The sequence below is a fragment of the Bombus terrestris genome, chromosome 2 (assembly GCF_910591885.1).
Source record: "Bombus terrestris chromosome 2, iyBomTerr1.2, whole genome shotgun sequence".
Classification (NCBI taxonomy): Eukaryota; Metazoa; Arthropoda; class Insecta; order Hymenoptera; family Apidae; genus Bombus; species Bombus terrestris.
Genome location: NC_063270.1, coordinates 13,047,592 through 13,068,969, shown reverse-complemented (window position 1 = coordinate 13,068,969; position 21,378 = coordinate 13,047,592). Strand labels below are relative to the sequence as shown.

Below are 21,378 nucleotides of genomic sequence, written 5' to 3'. Positions count from 1 at the left end.
GGGAGCGTGCGCCTTGTTAAATTTCTCGGTCGAGCGCAAGTCTCTATTCCAAGTGGAGCGAAACGGATGGCCAATGGCCAATGATGGCGCGGTGTCCTTCTTCCGCTTCCGCGGTTTCCTCCTCGTTTCCCTTCGTCGACTTTTTCGGTACCCTTTCTGCTTCTTTTTTAAGGTCTCCTTCGCTCGCTCTCTTGTCGTCGTCGTCGTTGTCGTCGTCTTTTCCTTCTCACCCTCTCTTCTTCTCCCGTGGATACTATCTCATGGGAAATCCCTTGAAAAGGAAGCATAAAGAATCACGCAACTAACGTATGAAAAGCAACGTGATACGATAATTTCTAAAAAAAATCTGGCCAGAGAGCCGTTCGAATTTTTAAGGCTCGATCGACGAGGCGTTGAGAAACTAGAGACTTCGTTTCGTTGCGATTCGTCAAAGGAAAAAGCAACGAGCGACGAGAGGATAAATCGCGAAAGAGGCGACATATAGAACTTCGTAGCTTCTTTGCCGGTTTCGATTTTAAGTAGCTTCGGCGTTAAGCCGATGATTCTATGCCGTGTCCCTGCTGTCGTTGGCAGACGGCAACAGGACGCCCGGCTTCTGCGATACATTTCCAATATTCCTCGACGCCTCGTTTGTATTATGTCGCTCGCGGAACTATTGACATCGACAACGAGGACGATTCGTTCGTGGTCAAAGGAATCGGTTGGATTGACATCGGATCGTGTTATTTGCTATTTATTATCGTCGCGCTGAAAGCATCGTTCGTTTTCATTTTGCCAGCGCAAAGTAGGCGAACAGAACACCCGTTAATCATCAGTTTCTCGAATGGAAATCGCTTTCGAATCCTATTTTCATCCCTCGACATATTTTTTACCTCTCCGCCGTTCTTGTTTTTCAAAATTCTATTTGCTGTGGCAATATTTTATATTAAATACGCGAGAGTTTATTTGCAACCGTACGAGATGATGAAAATAACCAGCCACCCCCACCCCCTGCACCTCGCCTCCAATATTATAACTCTTCGGATATTTCATTTTCCAGTAGGATTGAAATCGCTGCTCACTGCCCGATATTCGTGCAAATAATGATATCGAACGGTGCGCTGCGAAATTTCTCGCTGGACGCTACTGATCGCTCCGTAGCTTCGCAGGTTAACCCTTCGTTTCGTACGCAAAAAGGGGATAGATAGAGGTGGGGGATAGGCTTTTGACATCGTGTCATCGGCTGGTCGTATCGGTTACACACAGACATTTCGTTCATTTATAAGCGTAACGGAGGCGAGAAATTCTGAAATGCGGGCCAGTTTCGGATACTCATTTTGTATTCGCCCGACATTTACTGCCACACAATCATATGCAATTAAAATATTCATGCGTCGGTTCGATTTAAATCACCGGCGCACACAGCGATAGATGGAAGGCTATGAAAATTTCACGGAAATTGAAATAATTCGTTTCGATGCATCGGTATAAAAGGGAAAATCCCGTACAGATACTTGTATGCATTCATCGGTAAGTGTGGTATATTCGTGTGACACAGTGAAAACGAAGAGCAGCAGCGATATAAAGAACGAGGCACACACGCGTGCACAGACATACGCGCGCGCGCGCGTTACGTCGAGACATCGTCACCGTTGATCGCCACTCTCAGACTCTTAATTTGATTAATATCCAGTTCGAGATGCGCGAACTTCTCGTCGTCTTCGATTAGTCTTAAAGAGCTAATATCCATTGATGCGATTTTCTTCAAAGCTTGCGGCCGTGGTACCTATAACGATAAGTAAGGGGATTCAGGTACATCCGTTAGGAATGTTATGGTATATCCTCGCGCGAACAATGGCTTTCATTATCCGCTGTCTTTAACACAGCGTGGTGAGTTACGGTACAAGAGTTAATCGGAGAACGAACACCTGACGACGATTTCGTTGATCTATGGAAATTTTATCGTACGATTAATAACGCGGATGCTGTTACCTCCGGATGCTGTTGTAGCCATTCCACGAAACCTCGTACGCTTCTCAAATCCAATATATCTTTCCAAACGACTTCCATCGTTTCGATATCCTGGGGCACGTTCTCGCATTGCAGCCATTTCTTTCGCACCTGATTATTAGGCGGCACGAATCGAAGCTTCCAAGGTATAGCGGTGCCAAAAGCTTTTACTTTCGCCGGTGTTTCTTCCGCTTTCACGTCTTTCATTACATGCTTCTTCGTCATCGTGAGCTTGCTCGCACCGGGTGTGTTTCTCGTTAGAGCTACCTCTGCAGGTACCACCGGCATTTCCTGAATCGACATCTGTTTGAAAGAAAAAAGAGAACAGATGAAAACAAGGAATAAAGTGTTCAGACGCAATTAAACGAGACAGCTGAGCAAACTTCTCGCGAGATTCAAATGGAAGAGGATGCTTGCTTCCGAAACGTGCTGTTCAAAGTAATTAGAGACTCGTTGCCGATATTTAACAGGAATTAAATATTCTCCGACTGTACGATCGTTCGTCGCTGTGAATAATCGTTTGCAGGAAGCGAGTAAATATTAGGAAGATTAAAAGCTGTCTCAAGAGCATACGTATAAAGGGCATGAACGATATTTCTCTTTAACCTGCATCGCTCTGCAAGCTTCGGCGTTGAAATCGATTTCAAACATATCCCTGAGAACCTCTTCGTCGATGACGTTATCCGTCCCGCCTAAAGTTTCGACCCATTGGCAAAAATCCTCGCATATCTTTCTCATCGAATTTTCGGCTCTCATTTCCAGCGTAGCGTCCGGATCGTAGCCTTCGAGATCGCGTTCCGTCAAAGGACGCCACGTAACCACCTGACGCGTAAAGAGATTATTTGTCTTTTTTTCTTCCCTTTCGACCGACATTTTCTATTTCATTTTCTTTCTCTTTTCTTTTTTCCGTTTTTTTTTTCTTTTCCTCCCTGGCCGTTAGGAGATTACTCCATCGCTATCAGTCCGATATCGCACCTTACGTCTTGGTTTCATCAGAAATAGAGCGTAAGGATTGTATCTACGACGACCCACTTTCTCCTTGTCAGCGAGCGATTCGGTGTCTCTCGGTGTCGGTGGATGCACCTTGATAATTATAAAAAAAAGGCTATCTTTAAAAAGACGAACCAAAGTGGAGCAACTTGTTAAACTAAAAATAGTGAGCGCACGATACGAGGACGTTTGCTTTCTACTTTAAAAGAACAGACGAATATCAAACGTACTTCTAAACTGTCATGCGTGGACAACGTGTCTTCGATAATTTGAGTTTCACCGATGTCGAACGGATCTTCGAACACAGCTTCCCTCTTCTTTGGAAGCTGTTCCGGCATTCCCAGCAAAGGCGCTACGAGATTGTAAGTCTTTCGAGGTAGGACACGTCTGAGGAGACGGGAGTTACACACGGGTGGCTGATTGACGGAGAAAGATAAGTTAGAGGGGAATTTATCAGGATACAAATAACGTTTAGAATCGACTAATAACCTTGTCAAATTCGTAATCATCTTGTTACGTTCTTTCGCGTTCGAATCAGCGTTTTCGCTATCGTTCTTTAATCGTTCCGAAAATTCTTTGCACAATATTTCCAGCATATCTATCGACGAAACGTTCTCATCGAGATTCTTCAAAATTTCTACGATCTCGTACGGTTGCGTAAGCGGCAATTTCGTCCGGGCTCTCGCGAAATCCGTAGCGGATAATGTTTTCAAAAGGCCGTCGTCACGAGCAGCGTCCAATTCTCGTAATGCGGCCTTCGACGTGTCCCGATATATTTCCGGGCTATTGGACGGGGTATCCATTGATACAGAAAAACCAGCGAAACTGGTTTCCTTTCTGAGAACGTGTCGTTGCTTTGCCGTACTTGCTTCGCCATTTCCAAGCATCAGTTTGTCCAGCACGGATTTTGCTTTCGTTAAAGGAGGCGGAGGTGGCCTCTCGTCCTCGCCTGTTTCCTCCTTCTCAAGGACTTCTCCAGGCATGGCTCTTGATCTTCCCAAAATGTCGCCGTAAATATCGATGGAAACGCTTTTCTTCAATGGCGTCGACTCGAGCAAGGCAATTCGATCTTGCAGAGTCGTCGGTTTTCTGCTTCTTAAAGCTCGCAGGGGCTCTAAGCTCGGCCTGAAATTCGTGGGGGCATGACAGGGTACTAAGTATTTCGGCTTGGGTAGATCGTCGCTGACCGAAACTACAATCGAATCGTCTTCATCGGAGCTTATGCTGCGAGACGAAGAGGGGACCTTCGTTCGTTCCAGAGACGTAACACGCGCAAGTTCTATCGTAGCTTCGTTTAAATTCGTCAAAGTCGTGTCATCGTCTCGTCGATCCTCTTTGGCTTTCTTCGCGATCACATTAGACGAAGGCTCTGACTCTGGGATACTTTTTCTCTCCGCTTCGTCCGTTAGTCCTTTTCCTACTTGGTCTTCTTCGAGAGAGCAAACGGCATCCGCAACCTCGACCGCGTTTTCAAAGTCATCAGATTCTACGAATGCAACGTCGCATTCAAATCTAACGTGCGCCGTATCAACTTCGTCGGTCAAAACTCTTTCCACTTGGTCCTCGAAGTTTGGTATGTTCAGAGAACTCGAGTCGCTATCTTCTAACGAATCCGTGGGTGATACCACTTTGGTCTCTTCGGCGATGATTCTTCGCAAAGCGGTTCTAGGTAGAGATACTTTTCGTTGCAGCGGAGTTTCCAACGATTTATACATACACGGTAAACATTTGTCGCGATTCCTCCTTGGGAAATTGGATAATTTTGGAATTGACGAAAGAATACGACTCGATGGATTTTCCCGGTCCTCCGGGTACACGAATTCTGGACTTGGCCCAGATGTGTAACGCGATCCCGTAGAAATGCTTCGTGAAATTGTCTCGTCGGATTTCAAAGATGGACATTGGACGTCAGTGCGCGTGAATTCTGAATCCTCGAGCGACTTCTCTTCAGAAATCGTCTGCAAATCGTGAACATTTGAAGATTCTTCGCTTTGCTTATCTTTCTCGATGCGTTTAATCCTTGGGAGCTCTCGTTTTCCATCGTCACTCGCGAAAGAACCGTCTCCTAATTTCAAAACTTGTTCTTCTTGCAGATCGTCGAAAGGTTTGAATTTGAAATCCAGATCTTTGTTCTTCGTTAAACGCTTCAACGCCTTGTAGGCAAAACGAGCGGAATACTTTAAGTAATCTTCAGCCGTTAATGTATCTTCATTTTCTTCTTTGATTTGATTCGTCGTAGATCGAAAATCTGGCACAAATTTCTTATCTTCTGCTTTGACAATTTTGTCGCGTGTTCGATCCTTCGTCTCGCGGCCCTCTTCGTCCAGTAATCTTAAATGTTTCTGTAATTTTGTCAATTTCAATCGGAGATCAGACGTCGTAGGGTATGCACCGAGAATTGGCAGAGTCGGGAAATTTTCTCCTTGTACCTTCCGTTCATTTTGGACATTGAAAGAAGTCCGAATATGATCCACTTTACCTGGGCGAATTTTCCGGGAACTAGGTTGAGGATCGTGGCTATCTAATTTTGGAATTCGTACAACTTTAGACGATGTGGTAAGGCAAGCCGTTGTATGCAAACTTTTTGGAGCAGCTCGAAACGATCCCTTTAGTATCGATTTTGGATACGATTTCGTGGCGTCGCAATTCCAATACCTATTCGACTTAAAGTTTGACCTTATGGGAAGCAATTTGTGCAAAGAATTATCGGACGCATCGCAATCGTCTGAATAAGAGTTAGAGAAAAAATTCCGATTAGATATTTTATCCTGAATATCCGAATTAAGATCAATAAGTTGTGAATCGTTTTTGGAAAAGGTACGATAGGATAATTGAAGGGAAGGGTTTCTTACTATGATCAGTCTCTTCTCTTCGTCGTCGCAGAATTTCTCCCAGTATTCCTTCGATTTTGCGATCGGATATTCCCATCTGTCAATAAATGAAATTTTCGTCAAGTATATTCGCATTAATGTAGAAGTAGTTCTATAAGTTACGTACCTTTTTCCAGTGATTTTCTTACTTCTGCAATCGTTCTGCTTCTTAGGTTCCCGTTTACACGAGCCACTCATATTGCGAAAATCTCGAATATATTTAAACGTGTACACGTTCACTATCTATTTACAAGGAATATTTTTAAACCTAACCATTAACCTTACGTCTACGAAGTTCCTTCAAATATTTGATTTCAACTATCGATCAAACAAATTTTGACCAAATTCAGGACATACATCACATGTCGAGAATGTGACGATGTTCTACAGGGGTTACATTGTATACTAATTGTATAGAGAATACCGTATGAAGATATGTCATGGAGTTTCTAACCGATCGACAGTCGTAGAGTATTGTTAGACGTAGTAACAGCAGTTTTCTTCTTTCAATTCGTTACCTCTTAACGTGACGTTTTTTGGTTTTTTGGGCCAGCACCGTCACAAATTCCATGTGGATCATACATATATTTATACTCATTATACTACGTGCATATGGTTTGAGATTCTATCTATTTCAATCACTGACTGTATCATACAATAACCTGATAAAAGACTTTTAATTCAAATCGGTACTATACTCAATCGATAATATCGCATGTGACATGAAAATGATAAGGGAGTCAGGCGACACCAAACACGTGAGACACGAAAAAGTATTGCAGGTTACATCTGTTCTGTGTCGCGTCTGTCATTCTATCAGTGATTCTAGTACTCTAATGGATCGATAACATCGCGTGATCGATAACATAACATGTGACACGAAAATGGTAAGAAGTTCAGGTAAACCCCAAAACGTCGTACTCGAAAAAGCATTGCATGTCACGTTTATTCTGTACCTCGTCTATTATATTACAAAAAAATAACTATGTAGATCAAACTTTTCATAATTCTATCCTTCTATGTATTAGCCCATAGTAATGTAGAAATAACTATTTTTTTAAATAAATGTAACTCTTCTTAGAAACCCTGTCTTATTACAAACTAAAACTTACCAGTTACAGAAATCTAGGAACTTTTTGATATTTTGATAGTTGTACCAAAATGGTTGTAACCATAAAGAAATGCTCATTACAAACTAATATGTAATAATAATTACCTTGTTTCTTATTTATATTACAAAATGTCAGAATTCGATGATTTAATAAATGCTGTTGCATGCTTGAATAAAAGTGTTTCCAATTTTCCAATTGGAGCGATATCGATAGAAGATTTTAAACCAATTGAAGAAAAAATTACAGCCACACGAGAATTATTGAAGTGTCTAAATGCCAAGTTATTGACACTTAAAGCACAACATGATTTTTGTATGTCATAAAATTATTACATACCAACCAGAGACCTTGATGGTGTAAACATTACGTTCTACCATAATTTTAGATACAGCAGCTGAAGAACCAGTGGAAGATCTAAGAGACACAGTAACAAATTTGCATGAAGCAACAGCAAGTTCTCTTATAACAAATACAGCGATTAAACTATGTCTTCATTCCCATAGCATTCAAGCTATTTTGGAAGGCAAAGAGGGTAACAGTGATATGCAAAGGTACAAAGAATCAAACGATCTAAACTTGAAAATTTAGAATGGAAGAAAATATTTAACTGCTCTAATATGTTTTTAGAAAAATTTATGCATATATGCGTAAGCTTTTTAGTTTGAACGACAATATTTTAATAATACAAGAGGAAATAGACAATGCAATAAAGGAGCAGTTAGAATTAAAAATACAATGTCGCAATGCATTGTTTGAGCACAAAAAATTTTTGAAGGAACAGGAAGAAATTTGCAACAAAAAACTAAAAGAAATAAACCCTCAGTTAGCAATGTAAGTACATATGCGCTTAATAATACATTAGTGAGATTTTTAACTCAAATTTTACTAAATGTTTTCAGAAATAAGGAAAAAACAAATAGAACTATAAGAAATATTAATATAATGAAAAAATTAATTGTAAATTTTATTGCTGCTTCTAATCATATGTTATATAAAGATCCATTTTTTGTACAAATGCTAGAAGAACATAGAGAGTTAGTTAATATTGAAACAGTGCTAAAAATGTCTCAAAGTAATTTTGAGAACAAAGAAAATAAAAGCAGCTAAATATTTAAAAGAATAATATTTATGTAACATTTTATATCATTTATTACTTTTGTACTTTAGCTTGTACTATATTTTTTATGCAACAATATATCAAGTAAGAACAAGATTTCAAATAAAACATACTACAGTACTTTTTAAATAAAACACTTTTGCTATTATTAGGTACAAACTTTTTTGTTAATGTAATGTAAATACTAAGATCATTGTAAAGGATGAAGAAACTTTAAAGCACATCATGTATCATTTTCTTTTGTTTTATAGAAGAAATGTATATGAAATGAAAATTCTTAAAACAAAATAAAAAAACTTAAAAATTAGATCTTTTGTATTCTCTCTATTTACCGCATACTAATATAACTTGAAGCTTTGGAAACAAATTCTTTTTCTACAATATGCGTTGAAAAAGAGAATAAAAGAAGCTCCAAACGTATAGTCAAGTAGTCAATTTGCATAGTCAAAATAAAAACATACAAGAAATTCAGTAAGAACTTCTTTTGTTTGACTAAGTGCGCAGGCACAACGCTTATTTACAGGAAAAAATTTTCGCGCAATTTCAATGTCTTTTTCAAATTCTATTAAAGCGATTTTTATCAGACGGTTTTATGTGTATATATATATATACATATATATATACACACATAATATATATATATATACACATAAATATATATGGTATATATATATATATATATATTAGTCGATAAATAACAATTCGTAAGCCAGTGATTACGAATTAAAAGATAGGATTTCAATCACAGCTTACAAGTACGATAGAAATGTATTATGTAGGGGAGAGAGGTGCACATTTGTTGACAAAACTAATGAGGACATGATCCATTTTGTAAATTACATTATATCATCTATGTTACGTGAATTTAACGCGTGAAATTTTTATGGTCCGGTGTGTCTTTCAGTCTCGTGTTTTTTCACCATTAAGATGCAAACCGCTCTCCGCCCCTCGTATTCCAACGCTTGCTGGCGTAAACACAGAATCCATCGGAATAGTACTCAAACAATTTAATTTCTATGTACATTAATCTTCTTTTTTTTATCTTTAATAGATTATTAGTTTCGTAAGTGGAAAGAAAACGAATCCACTAATAGAATAACAAAAGCACGTTAAAAGTGAACAATGTCGTTCCATTAATATAATAGAATATTCTCGCTCAAAAACTTCAGACGTCATTGTCTTTGTGTTTGTAGACATGTACGAAATGGACAAAATATCTTCGAAAAGCATCTTCGATACTTTTAAATTGTCTCTATAAATTAGCAAATGGAATAATTCATTAGCGATATCCATACTCTTCTTCGTTCGATTTCGTCACAAAGAACACATTCACTTCTCACTGGCATCATTTATGATTACGCGGTAATAAAATTAGTCGATCACTGCCGTTGCGAGACAGTGGTAATTACTGTAGTAACAATACAGCTTAGTAATCGCCATTATTGATATCGTTTATGCATATATGTATATGTATATATAATCTGAAGCTGATACATGTCCGGATATCCGACATTTCACATATTTTAACTTTTCGTGTTTCCGTGTGCGTACTTCTATATCCATTCCAATAATTCCTATTTACAAAAATTAATCGTCGCCCGATTTTTATTTTTTCTTTCCATAGCATAACGTCTCCTCACTATATCGATAAACTTCTCAAAATTTCTATAACGTCATCAATCACACTCATTACATGGGCATACTATCATAATGCACATGAGCTGCCAATTCCATATAAATGGCAAATAATCATCGAACACAAGCTGCAGAATGCTTTAACAACGAATACATGCTACACAAACTTTTATAATAATAATTAAAACGCACACTAATCGTACATTATCTAGATCATGTTCGCAGAGCGAAATGTATCACGTGAAAAATTCACTACAAAAAACGCGACGCGTTGATTAACATATTAGCTATAATTGAATGCGTTTTTTTTTTTTAAATAAATGTTACTAACATTCCAAGGCAAATATTTTCAAGACAGATCAAAATTTAATAATAGCTTTACAAACTTTAGCCCTTGCCTTACAATGAAAACGAATTGGAAATACATGTAATGGAACAATTAAAGAAGATACCAGTTCCATGCACAGAATGCACACAAAAAATAGTCAGGGTTAAAGAAATAATTAAGGAACAAGTCTTATATAATCGATACAAGAAAAGAAAATATCAAGTAGATTTTTCAATACATGATTAAAAATAATAAATTTCGCTTTGTATTAATTACAAAACAAACGATTGAAAAAAGAAACGCAACGGAAATCACGTATCCTCTACGGATCGATTTGCGATCAGCTCGAGTCTTGCTGGAACATGACCGCTTGTCGTTCTCATAATTGAAAAACGAACGATAAGTCGCGAGTTGTAGCAACTCTTTAAAAGCGAGGAAATGAAAGACACATACATACATTGATCTCGGTCCGATCTATTCGCACCATTTTACAAATATACAAATAATCGTTTTCAAACTCAATCATTGTTCTATCATTAGTAATGGACGATCGAATTCGTCATTGGGACGAGCATAACAACCTTTTCTATACGAAGTACAAGAATGAATAAGAAAACAAAAATATCGTTAAGAAAAAGGGACATACATCCCGGATAAGATAAGGAAACATTTTCTTAATCGCTCACAACCATACTTAACCAGCAGTCAGTCGTGTTGTATTTAAAAACTGGTGACACATGAAAAATCGACTAAAAAAAAGACTACAAGCTAAATTGCAACATAGTTGCAGCATAATCACGCCAACGATATGTGGCTGGATAGCGATATAAATACGGAGACTCTCTCGTTTCCACAAGATTCACTCGCGCATTTTTCTTTCTTTCTTTCTTTCACACGTTCTCACTTTCATTCTCTTGCGCGTGCTCTCTTCCTTTCTCCTCTCACGCAGATAACTCCGTTTCTTAATTTTGGAATTCATTACTAATATATACCCTAATCGCGAAATTTGGTGTGTGTGCATATGTTTGTATGTGTATGTTTGTGTCGTATATGTTCCATCGAGAGATCATGCTTACAAACGATACTAGTAACGAAAAAGTAAGAAAACGTAAGAGGCATTAGCTTCTTAAGCATTCGAGTAACACGAAGATTCGTTCTCTTTCCACATGAAAGCATACACACTGGAGGACAACGGGATCTCCTTCCTCTTCTCTTTGTCCTTCCATCACTCTGGTACTCTGAATTTGTTCTCTTTCACTCCGCCAATCGATACCTCTTTTCTATGTTTTCTCTAGGTCTTACATTACCGCGCTCATTCTCTCCTTCCGTCGTAGCATTTGCATTCGCACACTTTCGCTGTACACAAATCTAACGTCCGATTGTTCGACATTTACTTGCGCTGGCAAGCTTATAAAAGGAACAATACTCTCGGTACATACCCAGTGGGAAGATACAGATAATAACGAGAGAGGAAATCCACAAAGTTAATAGGTTTAGTTCTCATCTCCATTTAAGCGTATTACTTCAAGACATCCGACGGCCAATAACAGCGTAATACATACAGGTGTGAAGAAGCTAGCGACATAACGTTTCTTTGTTAGTTTCTCTTTTTTTTTTTTTTTGTTTTTTTCGTTTTTACATAAATCGTGATACATTCTCTCCTTTCCTTTAGTTTGCAATCTCTCTCTCTCTCTCTCTCTAGTGCACCGCGCTCTCGCTTTCGTTCTAAGTACATCGAACATTTCGTCGTCGGATGTGCTTGGCCAATAATTAATGGATACAACGTGTACGGGCACTCACGGTACGCTAACACGGTACATCGGTATGGCTCGGCAGTGGTACGCAATCGTTGGCCAGACTAGTAGAAGTTCGGACCTTCGGACACGGTAAAGTTAGTACTCGCCGTCTTCACGCGCAGACAAATGACAGTCTGCCGATTACATCGCCTCTTAAAATATTCCTGCAAGAAGAAAAACATCTATGCTAGTCAGCCGATTAAACAACCGTCGATGTTGTTTAACAATTTTCTCTAGTTGATCAATCGATTGCGTTTTGTTACAAATTCATTTGGCGAAGTACTGCCCGAATAGACAAAATTTTACTGTGGAAGAAAATTATGGAAAAGACACGTCACAAAGACATCTAATCTGTCTTTTCTTTACTTTCTTTATCAGTCAACAATTATCTAACGGGATGTAATGACATTACAGCAATAGTTTCATTTTTCACTATCATTATTGCCTTTATCAGTTAAATGGTGTATTTGCTTCTGCCTTTACTACTATACTTATAACGATACATGTGTTTACTTTCAAATAGCAATCTTTTGTACATCTATGAAGTAATACTAAGTTATTGGGAATATTTATAGATAATAATATTTTTAGAAAATCTATCGCTTCTTATATAACTTCTTTATATAACTCCACTTTGCCATACAAACAATTAGTAAAAAATAAAAGGACATATTTTTCCGCGACCACGGTACATACTTTTCGAGAATTCTTTAACTTCTCAAAAAGAATTTTGTTATCTTAATATCTACGTCCCATATGTCGTAACATGTATCGTCAGGGAATCCCCCAGGAAAATTTAATATCAAGATATATAGAAAACTTGAGACTAAGAAGTAATTCAATTTTTTATTATTAATCAGCCTGCAAATAAACGAACAATACAAGTTTCTCAATTCATAGTATGTCTGCTCGAGTAAAACGAATAAATTCGTTTGAAACGTATAACTTCCTTCAACGACGTACTTAACGATGTTGAAAATTTGTAACAAAACATCCGGTACTATCAACACATCAAATGTTCTTACTTGCTCGTTTAATCGGCAAGGCTGACAAGATCCTTTTCCCCTTCGCCATCGCGCGCATATTTTCACGTTAAGTAATCTCTTCATTGCTTGGGTGCATTTTCAGAACATCCACGGGAATTTGCATATATCACATCGTAACGCTCTTCTTCTCGTAACTTCGTGGCACAAACATATTAAATAAGCTCTCGAGAAAGTCTTCCACAAAGTAAGTGCACAGTACTGTATAACTATGTCACGTACAGTTTTATATTCCTTTTTCTCCCTCTCTCTCTCTTTATTTTCTTTTGGTTTTAAATCCAGTTGTATTCGCGTTGATTTAGCAGACAACGATTCGTTCCAAGGAAATTCTGTTTTATTTTCTTTTGTAGAGTTAAACAGAGACGATAAAAGTTTGTATTTTTATTGCTTTAAAATCAAACCTATATTGATGTATATTCAATTACAAGCATACTTTGGTTCTCTTTTTTTTTTTGTTACATTTCTAATAATTATCTTTGTTTAAACACGTGTGTTTCAAGAATAAAAAAATTACTCCGAAATGAACGAGTCCTTTTATAGACGCTAAGATACGATTCAAGAAAGTTTCCCGAATCTTCGTGTTTTGGGTAGAACACGGATCAACTGTGTCGAATACATGTGTATAATTTGTTGATCTACGTCCTATTCAATTTTCACGGTAGATATTAGAATCTACAGAGGAAAATTTGTAATTTCTCTTTTCTTTGTGTTTCGATATGTTATGTAAAATGTAATTTGAATGATTTCTGCGACGTATAGCTTTTACGTGATAAATTCACGGAAGGCATGAAACCGAAATCGAACTGCTTAGAATTACGATCACTTTTATATCGCTCCATTTCCAGGATATATATTGATAATTTGAACAGTCGTTTTGTTATACGAAGCTCGGTAAATGATATGCGATCAACTAAAACAATCGATATAAAGCATATGCAGCTCCGTAGCAAAATAGTTCTCGATATATTTTATGTACAGTCAGTGTAATGTTTTCACGTATAATCGTGTACTTATATAGAATAACGACAGGCAGTGTAGGCGTAAAATAAAATTAGTTAAAAATTGTTAACTAAAATACGGTGAGTGCAATTTAGCACGTATCCGCTGCTACCTACAGATAGCGTTAATACTGTTATATCTCGTGTACCATACAAGATGAACTTAAAAGGATATAATCTTCCATTAAACGAGAAACTACTTGTCAAACTCTCAGCGACAGCGAAAAGACAAAACATTTGGAAGATTCGAATGTGAAACGATGAAATCGAAAAATACGTGCGAAAATGATACGTGAATTTCAATCCTACTCGATCGTCTGCTTCTCGTGATCGTTGAAAGGAAAATAAGAAGAAGTTAATTGAAACGATCAAGAACTTGGAAAATGTTGTCGTACTGAACGTGCTTGTGACTGATCGGAGTTAAGCATACGCAAACGCGTTTACCTTTTCAGTTTCATGCCTTTCCAGTCGATCAGACTTCACAAGTAATTTGTTTATAAAGTTCGATACAAGCAGGAGTACGCTACGCTCGTTATCCGGGGCTTTGAGTAAAATGAGATCTCAGCTTCAACTTTTTTTTTTTACGATTTAATACACGTATCGTAACACATTTTTGCAATGACGGCGTGTTGAAAAGTGCGCCACCGCGGTACAAGATGAAAGAGTCGTAGGCACAAAACGCGTTCTTTCACCATCGGCACGTCAATTCCTTACTGTTATACGCGTATAGTAACGTAGGTGGAACGATTTACCAGTACTAAACGGTTGGGATCGACGGTTAAAATTATCCTCAGTCAGCAGTGACAAGTTTACAGTGTATTCGGTAACATCGACATTAATAAACGATGTTCGATTCGCTTTAAACGATGATCGTAGACGAAGTGACAATAATAATCAGCTAAACGATAATAATAATAAAATAATAAAATAATATAATAATAATATAATATTAATAATAATCGTAATAATAATTGTAAGAACGAAAAGAAGAAGAGCAAAGTTAATCGTGGTAATAATAACGATAATAATAGCAATAATAATAGCAGTAATAATGATGGCTGTGTGGTGGTTTTAATTTGATAACGACGGCGGCATGACATCGTGACGATGGTGTGCAGCACCGAATCTTGAGAAGCGGGTCGACTTCCGGCATGTAGCAAGGTAACGGCCTCCCTCATTCCGGATCAACTGCAGCTTTTTCTTGTCCACGGGTTTCTTCGCGCACTGCCGCAACACGTTTTCCAAAAAAAACTTCATCTGCACTTCTGTTACACGCGCACTGTATTGTCCCCCCCAAGACTGACGATAACAGACAGTCACTTTTGTCTTCCACTTTTCTTCTTCTTCCGCTTGAAGAAACAACAGCATCTGCAAATAAACCAAACACTAATAGGACTTAGAGTCGTCTTCTTTTGATCGCCTTACGCTATGACACCAACATGCAGCACGACAAGGCATTCTAAAGCGGCGACAAACCGAGTTCTTTTCTCAAATCAATTTGCTAGAGACTAAAGGATTAATTCCAAACAAACAATCGACACACAGGCCACTCGTCAAATAAAAAGACATAGAGAAACAAAAAGGCAAACAATGGATCTAGGGTTACGGTTACGGCTAGTCATAGAGTTTGATTAGAATCGAAATCGTCATGTGTAAAGTCGATATTCTCTTCTTAACTTTAAAGTACATCCGTTACATCGTATATTATGAAACAAAATAAAGATCATCGAGATAGAAAAGAAATGAATATTGCAAATAGCTTATAACAGAATTAGGTAGATAAGGAAAGTCATCGAATATTATATTTTGCCTTTATGTTGCACAAAAGAAAATTCTTTAATGGCCACTTATATCGTGATATTGAAGCAAGTTCAGGAATCGGTCTAGGATCGGCAGTGGACGTAGGAGGGTATAAACTTCGACGTATCATCTTTCCACATCCACGACAATGCATTTTTGTCGTCGAACATTTCTTTCTGAAATAGGACAGAGAGGACATTTAACACGTATCATGCAAAAAATACTAGTAATACCAAGATTAAAACTGTACAATGAGACAAGGATGTGACTTTTCTATCAATTATCTATCGTATTAGTGTACTCTATTCAACGTTGGCTTATACTTTCTTTCTAATACAGTCTTATGCTTCTAATACGTCACATATTCATGCACTAGTTATAGAAGCGTTATTGCCTCAATCGTAATTTATCTTTCGCTTATCAAGGAGAGTTAGCAATCTACTAGTCATACAGAAAGAAAGAAAATATATAAAGCAATCGCAATACTAACTTGGTTTCGTCGACCATGTCCACTTCTTGAGGTGCTGTGATTGGCGTATTAGAATGTCCTGCAGTAGGATCATCATTGGCTAGTTCTCCATTCGTCGAGGACACCACCTAAATACATAACAACGTTATCATCCGAAAGAACGGTTCTACATACATAGACTACTAAAGGACGATCAATTAGTTAAAACAAAAATCTATATCCTCGATATCGATATCTCAAATATGAAATCAAATATGAAAAATACTCTAACAAGCTAATAGGCGATACGTGACAAAGATATCTTTCTAAACATATACACGTGTATAGATAAAGTTCTACGTCGAAGGTCCAAGCCCATAATTTACATCAATCAACAAATATTTGTAAGGCGTCGTTAATTAAACTCTAAAAATATGGTATAGATGATCAACTTGGTTAACAAATTACTTGTTTTTACTCGCGTCAATTATGTTCTCTCGAACTTAGGGAAAACATGGGATAGTAAAGAACAAGAGAAAGAGAAGACACGATTATGGAAATGAAGTGAAGACTGGATTAGTGAAGTAGTAACTGAATTAGAAGTGAATCGATCAACGAAACAAACGTTCGCATGCGGCAACAAACCAATTTGCATAAACTTCTAACTGACCATAATCCGGCGTTGCTTTGTCTAGAAATAGAGCGAACGGTTTACTTCGTGGACGCGTCTGCACGTCACCTTCTCGGGCTAAGAAAATGGGGGAACAAAGGCGACAGATGGATAACACGGGCAGGAGGTGCGCTGTCTCTTCCTATTCAAACGTAAACTTACGCTTAAGAGTTCATCGCACGAGATGAATGGCATTACAGACACAAGGCGTGATGTTACTTTCTTTTTTTACTGCTACAAAATCAACACACTTTTGTTTCGCTAAAAATATTGTGCAAAAAGGCAAAGTTATGTTCGAATAACGTTACTAAAATTATTTATCAATGAAATTAGAAATTATAGATCGAACGGATGACAAACATATAACAGTAGGGAAGAAAAAGAAAGTGGCTTTTGGATAGGTAAGTGAAATAGATGGGCACAATGGATTGTACAAAGGATTGGCAGGATTCACTCACCTGTACAGAACCGTGCCTATCAGCGGGTGTCAACGTACCACCAGCTCCTGATTGCTTCGCAGTATCTGTCCTCGAGGTTCCCACCCATTTACCGCCCCCGCCTCCCACCCCTGGCTCTGTCACATCCTAAAGGAATAAGCACTAAAGACCACTTTTCAACGACGATAAAAAAAAAGAAAAAAATTAATAAACTTTATGCCACTCGAAGCTGCACCTTAATGTGAAGATCATCAATGACATGAGTTTTATCGTTGCTGTCGCCCGTTTAGCATGGTATAATTTTCACGATTGTTTGATATTTATATCTAAGATACTAATAGAATACTATGTGAAATTTATTGATAGAATTTTGTGAATGAGATTAAGTGATCTTTAATTTACTCGATACTCGCCAACTAAATACATGACTAACTACGTTTAAATTTATCATCGATGACAGAAACAATACTAGAAGGATTGCCAACAGGGATTTCAGATACGGCATGTTCTAAGTCGCTTCTTCACACATGTATTTAAATAGGAAATATAAAAGTTTGCATGTTTAACGAAAAAATTAATGAAATTCAAATTGCTCTTGGTACCGTTACTTTAAATCAAGCTGTGTCATTGGAAATCGTCATGACTGCTTCAAAACAGAAGAAAGAAAGGGAAAAAAACGCTGGTTTATCTGATATGATAACCGGCCATCACATACATTCACGTAACTACAATTTTATTCCGAATCATCTACGATAAGATAGAACATGCATGAAGAAGTAAGACCAGCGCATTACAAGATTTTGGTGGCTTACATAGTTGCCTTGCATTTCGATGTGAACCTCATCCAACGTGAGGACTACATCTTCCTCAAAATCATCGCATTCCTACACACGGATGATTTCCATGTTTCGCAAAGAAACAAAATCGTATATATAATACTTTTTTTTTTAGAAAGTTCAACTATCTGTCTGCTTCGGACATTTTCGGCAAAAGCCCTGAATCAAATTTCTACTTTTGTATCTTAACATTTATTATCTCAAGAACGTTCCCTTTTCGACAACTCAATTGCAAACAGCTTTCGTGAAATTTGTTTAAAAATATATGTATATATATATATATTTGCATTTTTTTATTTACTTATATATATATATACCGATGAGGTGTATACTCATGCTGTTATTTAAGATAGGTAAGCTTCACACAACCATGCTTGTTTCTTGTTTCAAAAGAAAAAAGAAAAGAAAAATAGAATATCGAGATGAAAGCGTATACGTACCTTGTACGGGTGCCGATCACGATTCGGAGATACAATAATCTCTTGTCCAGTCTGCAGGGATCCAACAGGTGTAGACTGAAAACAAAACACAAATATTACATTCAGTGGAGTGTACTGTTTATCAGATGATATTTACAGATAGATGAATTTTGTATAACATACTTGAAGACAGAAATGAAATAATAACTGACTTTAACATTGGACATTATTATTTCGTACACTGATCTTCGAACTGGAGAAGATAAAACGGACATCCATATTCAAATAAAAATACATTACCATGACTAATATTATCTGCAAACGTGAAGCATTCTAAATTAACTGGTAGAAACGTGCTATACCATTCATTCACTGTAAGGATGAAAGGAGTATTACCATAGAGAAGATAGTTCCCATACAGATTAGAAATCTCATCTACGTTACAGTACTGGCATTCAATGTTCTATAAAGGAATAAAAAGTTTTTTAACCTGTTTACCGATTCGTCTATTAATATGAAACTATATTCTACAATTATATGCTATATAATTATAAAATTATAAAATTAAAAATCGACGGTAAAGACAAATCAATTTCAATCGGATTCCTTTCCCCTGTAGATGTAAATATAATTTCCTCGGTTAACAAATTAAAGAAAAGTGGCAAGGTAAACGACGCGCTTACCATACTATTTAAATATAAATACTATATGTATATAAATATTGTGAAAGAATCTTAGTACAAGCATAAAATAAATAATTGAACATAGGGGAAGGGAAGGAAATATGCATGCTTAAGTGGTGAATGCAACTCTTGCGGACGTAAATGCGAATCTCGGTCAGAACGAGATATCGTGTCTCTAAGGAGGAATAACATTTTCATGCTCAACGAAATAAAAGTCGATAAGCTCCCAGTATCGTTCCATGCGCTTTACGAGCGATTCTCTTCGAGCAGGAATACACGTTTCTTTGACAAACTATCTTGGTACAGCGTCGTCCTTTTTGCATACATTAATAGAATATCGGTGTACTTTTCTCAAATAATTTCGATATTCAAGCAGTCGAACACGCATACGTCTGCGTACAGGTAATAAAAACGTGAACTTCGCGTACAGTTTATCACCTACCTTATCAGATTTAGTCTTTCCAATGTGAGAGGGAGGAGCCGTCCTCAGAGCTCTAAGTTGATCGAAGTTGTGTGGCTAGAGATTTATTGGGAGCAGCATGCAAACGTTAAAAATCAGTGAAACATGTTTTTCACCAAAAATAAACACATAGGGCCAATGTAAAGAAGGAATTCCTCAGGACGACTTACTTACCCAGAAGAGACGATATCTCGAAGTTTCTACGCGATTGTCGCTAAAACTACTATGTACAATATAATGAATATGTTCGACGAGCCGCACGAATGAAATAGATATAATCAGGAGGTATCATTGATAAAAATCTTTTAATTTACGAAATCAAATAAATAAATGTGAACATTATTGTACATTGCGTTAATCGTAAATTGGCAATCGTTCGAATATCTAAATAGAAAGAAAAAAAAGAAGGAAAAGAAAAAAAAAGAGAACACCGCTATAGGTTTTGATATCGACTCTTGTGATACGTGCTTCGTCCCTGGACATAATCGACCATGATGCAACTCTCCTGTTATTCTGTCTTCCTTTCTTGCATGCATTGCGAAGGGATAAAAGAGAAAGTGACGTATACACGGATCACTTGTTCGTCAATGGATCACGTACCATCGTCTTGCCAGTCCAGTCGAATTCTCCGTCGTCGACAAAACCTCGTTTTTCGTACAGGTCGTGGAAAAGGTTCCTCAGGTACTCGTAGTCGGGTGTCTCGAAGAAATCCAATCTACGCACATACCGCAAGTACGTAGCCATTTCCTCGGGATGTCCATCACAGAGAACCTCGATCGGCGTGTTCCGCTTCGTATCGCCGATCTTTTGATATCGTTCTTTCAATGTGTCCGCTTTCAGCCCTTGCCACGGAAGGCTACCGCGCAGGAAGTACATCAGCATGTTCCCTAACGCTTCTAGGTCGTCTCTTCTACTCTGCTCTAATTACAAAAATACGAAAATTAAAAATTTTGCATCGGTGGTGTTGGTATACATTTTTTCCTCGGTCTATGGTTACAGCGGAGGCGTCTTCTGACGAGCTGGCGTTCTAAAAGATACGTCAAGACAATTTTACGAGAATACAAGATATGTATTCTATATCATATGTGATTTACATTGTTCTTCAAATGTTTCATTCGTCCGAGCATATATTCGCTATAACCATAGTATAATACCAAAAGCCTATATGACGCATGAGAACCAGGACTCATTTTTTTCTCGAAATATAATCAAGAGATATAAACGACGTAACAATTGCCCGCGAGCAAAGCAGAAACGTGGCTGTGAACGTTGCGAAGAAACATTCTTGGTGGATTTAATATAGCGTAGCGCGGCGCGTGCTCGCTTACAAACTTTCTCCGGGTCTGTGAAGAACGAGCATGCTGCGAAGTTTGAAAAGTTTGTGCAGATGGGCCGGCGGCCAGGTTGTTGTTGTAGCCGTCGTCTTATGCACGGATATCTAAACCGAGGTAAAAGTTACCTTTTCCAAGATGCGTGTTGATGCTCATATAACGCGCTGTACCCGTCAAACTCTTGTGTTCCCGGTACGGTATGTGTTTGTTCGTCTCCAGGTCTATGTACTCTTTGGCCAGTCCGAAATCGATGATGTGGATAATCTTTTCCCGTTTGGTTGTGCATCGTCCTATCAGGAAGTTTTCCGGCTTGATATCACGGTAGATCAAATGCCGACTATGAACGTATTCTATCCTATGAAGCTGTGGAGAAGCAATATTTCAATTAATACAAACAAACTTATCATCGAGTATAC

At 37.7% G+C, this 21,378-nt stretch overlaps 3 protein-coding genes across 16 annotated transcripts in view; 1 reads left to right on the top strand and 2 right to left on the bottom strand.

Annotated features, from left to right (window-relative positions):
- Positions 1 to 717: 717 nt before the first annotated feature.
- Positions 718 to 6,808, bottom strand: LOC100643558. Its single transcript, XM_012320295.3, has 6 exons — positions 5,977 to 6,808; positions 3,210 to 5,907; positions 2,965 to 3,072; positions 2,596 to 2,811; positions 1,972 to 2,292; positions 718 to 1,765 (listed from the first exon to the last, which is right to left on the bottom strand). The coding sequence occupies exons 1-6, from the start codon at positions 6,045 to 6,047 to the stop codon at positions 1,610 to 1,612; spliced, it is 3,570 nt and encodes a 1,189-aa protein (XP_012175685.3). The 5' UTR covers positions 6,048 to 6,808; the 3' UTR covers positions 718 to 1,609.
- LOC100642749 lies at positions 6,743 to 8,385 on the top strand. The gene is made up of 4 exons (XM_012319476.3): positions 6,743 to 7,273; positions 7,347 to 7,512; positions 7,589 to 7,792; positions 7,861 to 8,385. The coding sequence occupies exons 1-4, from the start codon at positions 7,090 to 7,092 to the stop codon at positions 8,066 to 8,068; spliced, it is 762 nt and encodes a 253-aa protein (XP_012174866.2). The 5' UTR covers positions 6,743 to 7,089; the 3' UTR covers positions 8,069 to 8,385.
- Positions 8,383 to 21,378, bottom strand: part of LOC100642629 (casein kinase I) — a 63,358-nt gene continuing 50,362 nt past the window's right edge. For 2 of the 14 annotated variants that reach the window (XM_012319451.3, XM_020865741.2), the window contains exons 5-11: positions 21,091 to 21,325; positions 20,232 to 20,551; positions 19,614 to 19,688; positions 18,510 to 18,584; positions 17,255 to 17,380; positions 16,169 to 16,275; positions 8,383 to 15,264 (exon numbers count right to left, since the gene is read on the bottom strand). In XM_012319451.3, coding sequence (XP_012174841.1) covers positions 15,195 to 15,264; positions 16,169 to 16,275; positions 17,255 to 17,380; positions 18,510 to 18,584; positions 19,614 to 19,688; positions 20,232 to 20,551; positions 21,091 to 21,325 — 1,008 coding nt within the window. In that variant the 3' untranslated portion in view covers positions 8,383 to 15,194. Of the gene's footprint in view, positions 15,265 to 15,524; positions 15,855 to 16,168; positions 16,276 to 17,254; positions 17,381 to 18,045; positions 18,118 to 18,509; positions 18,585 to 19,613; positions 19,689 to 20,231; positions 20,552 to 21,090; positions 21,326 to 21,378 lie in introns of those variants that run through there. The other 12 variants (XR_001099647.3, XM_012319463.3, XM_048414459.1 and 9 more) reach the window with 12 other exon arrangements.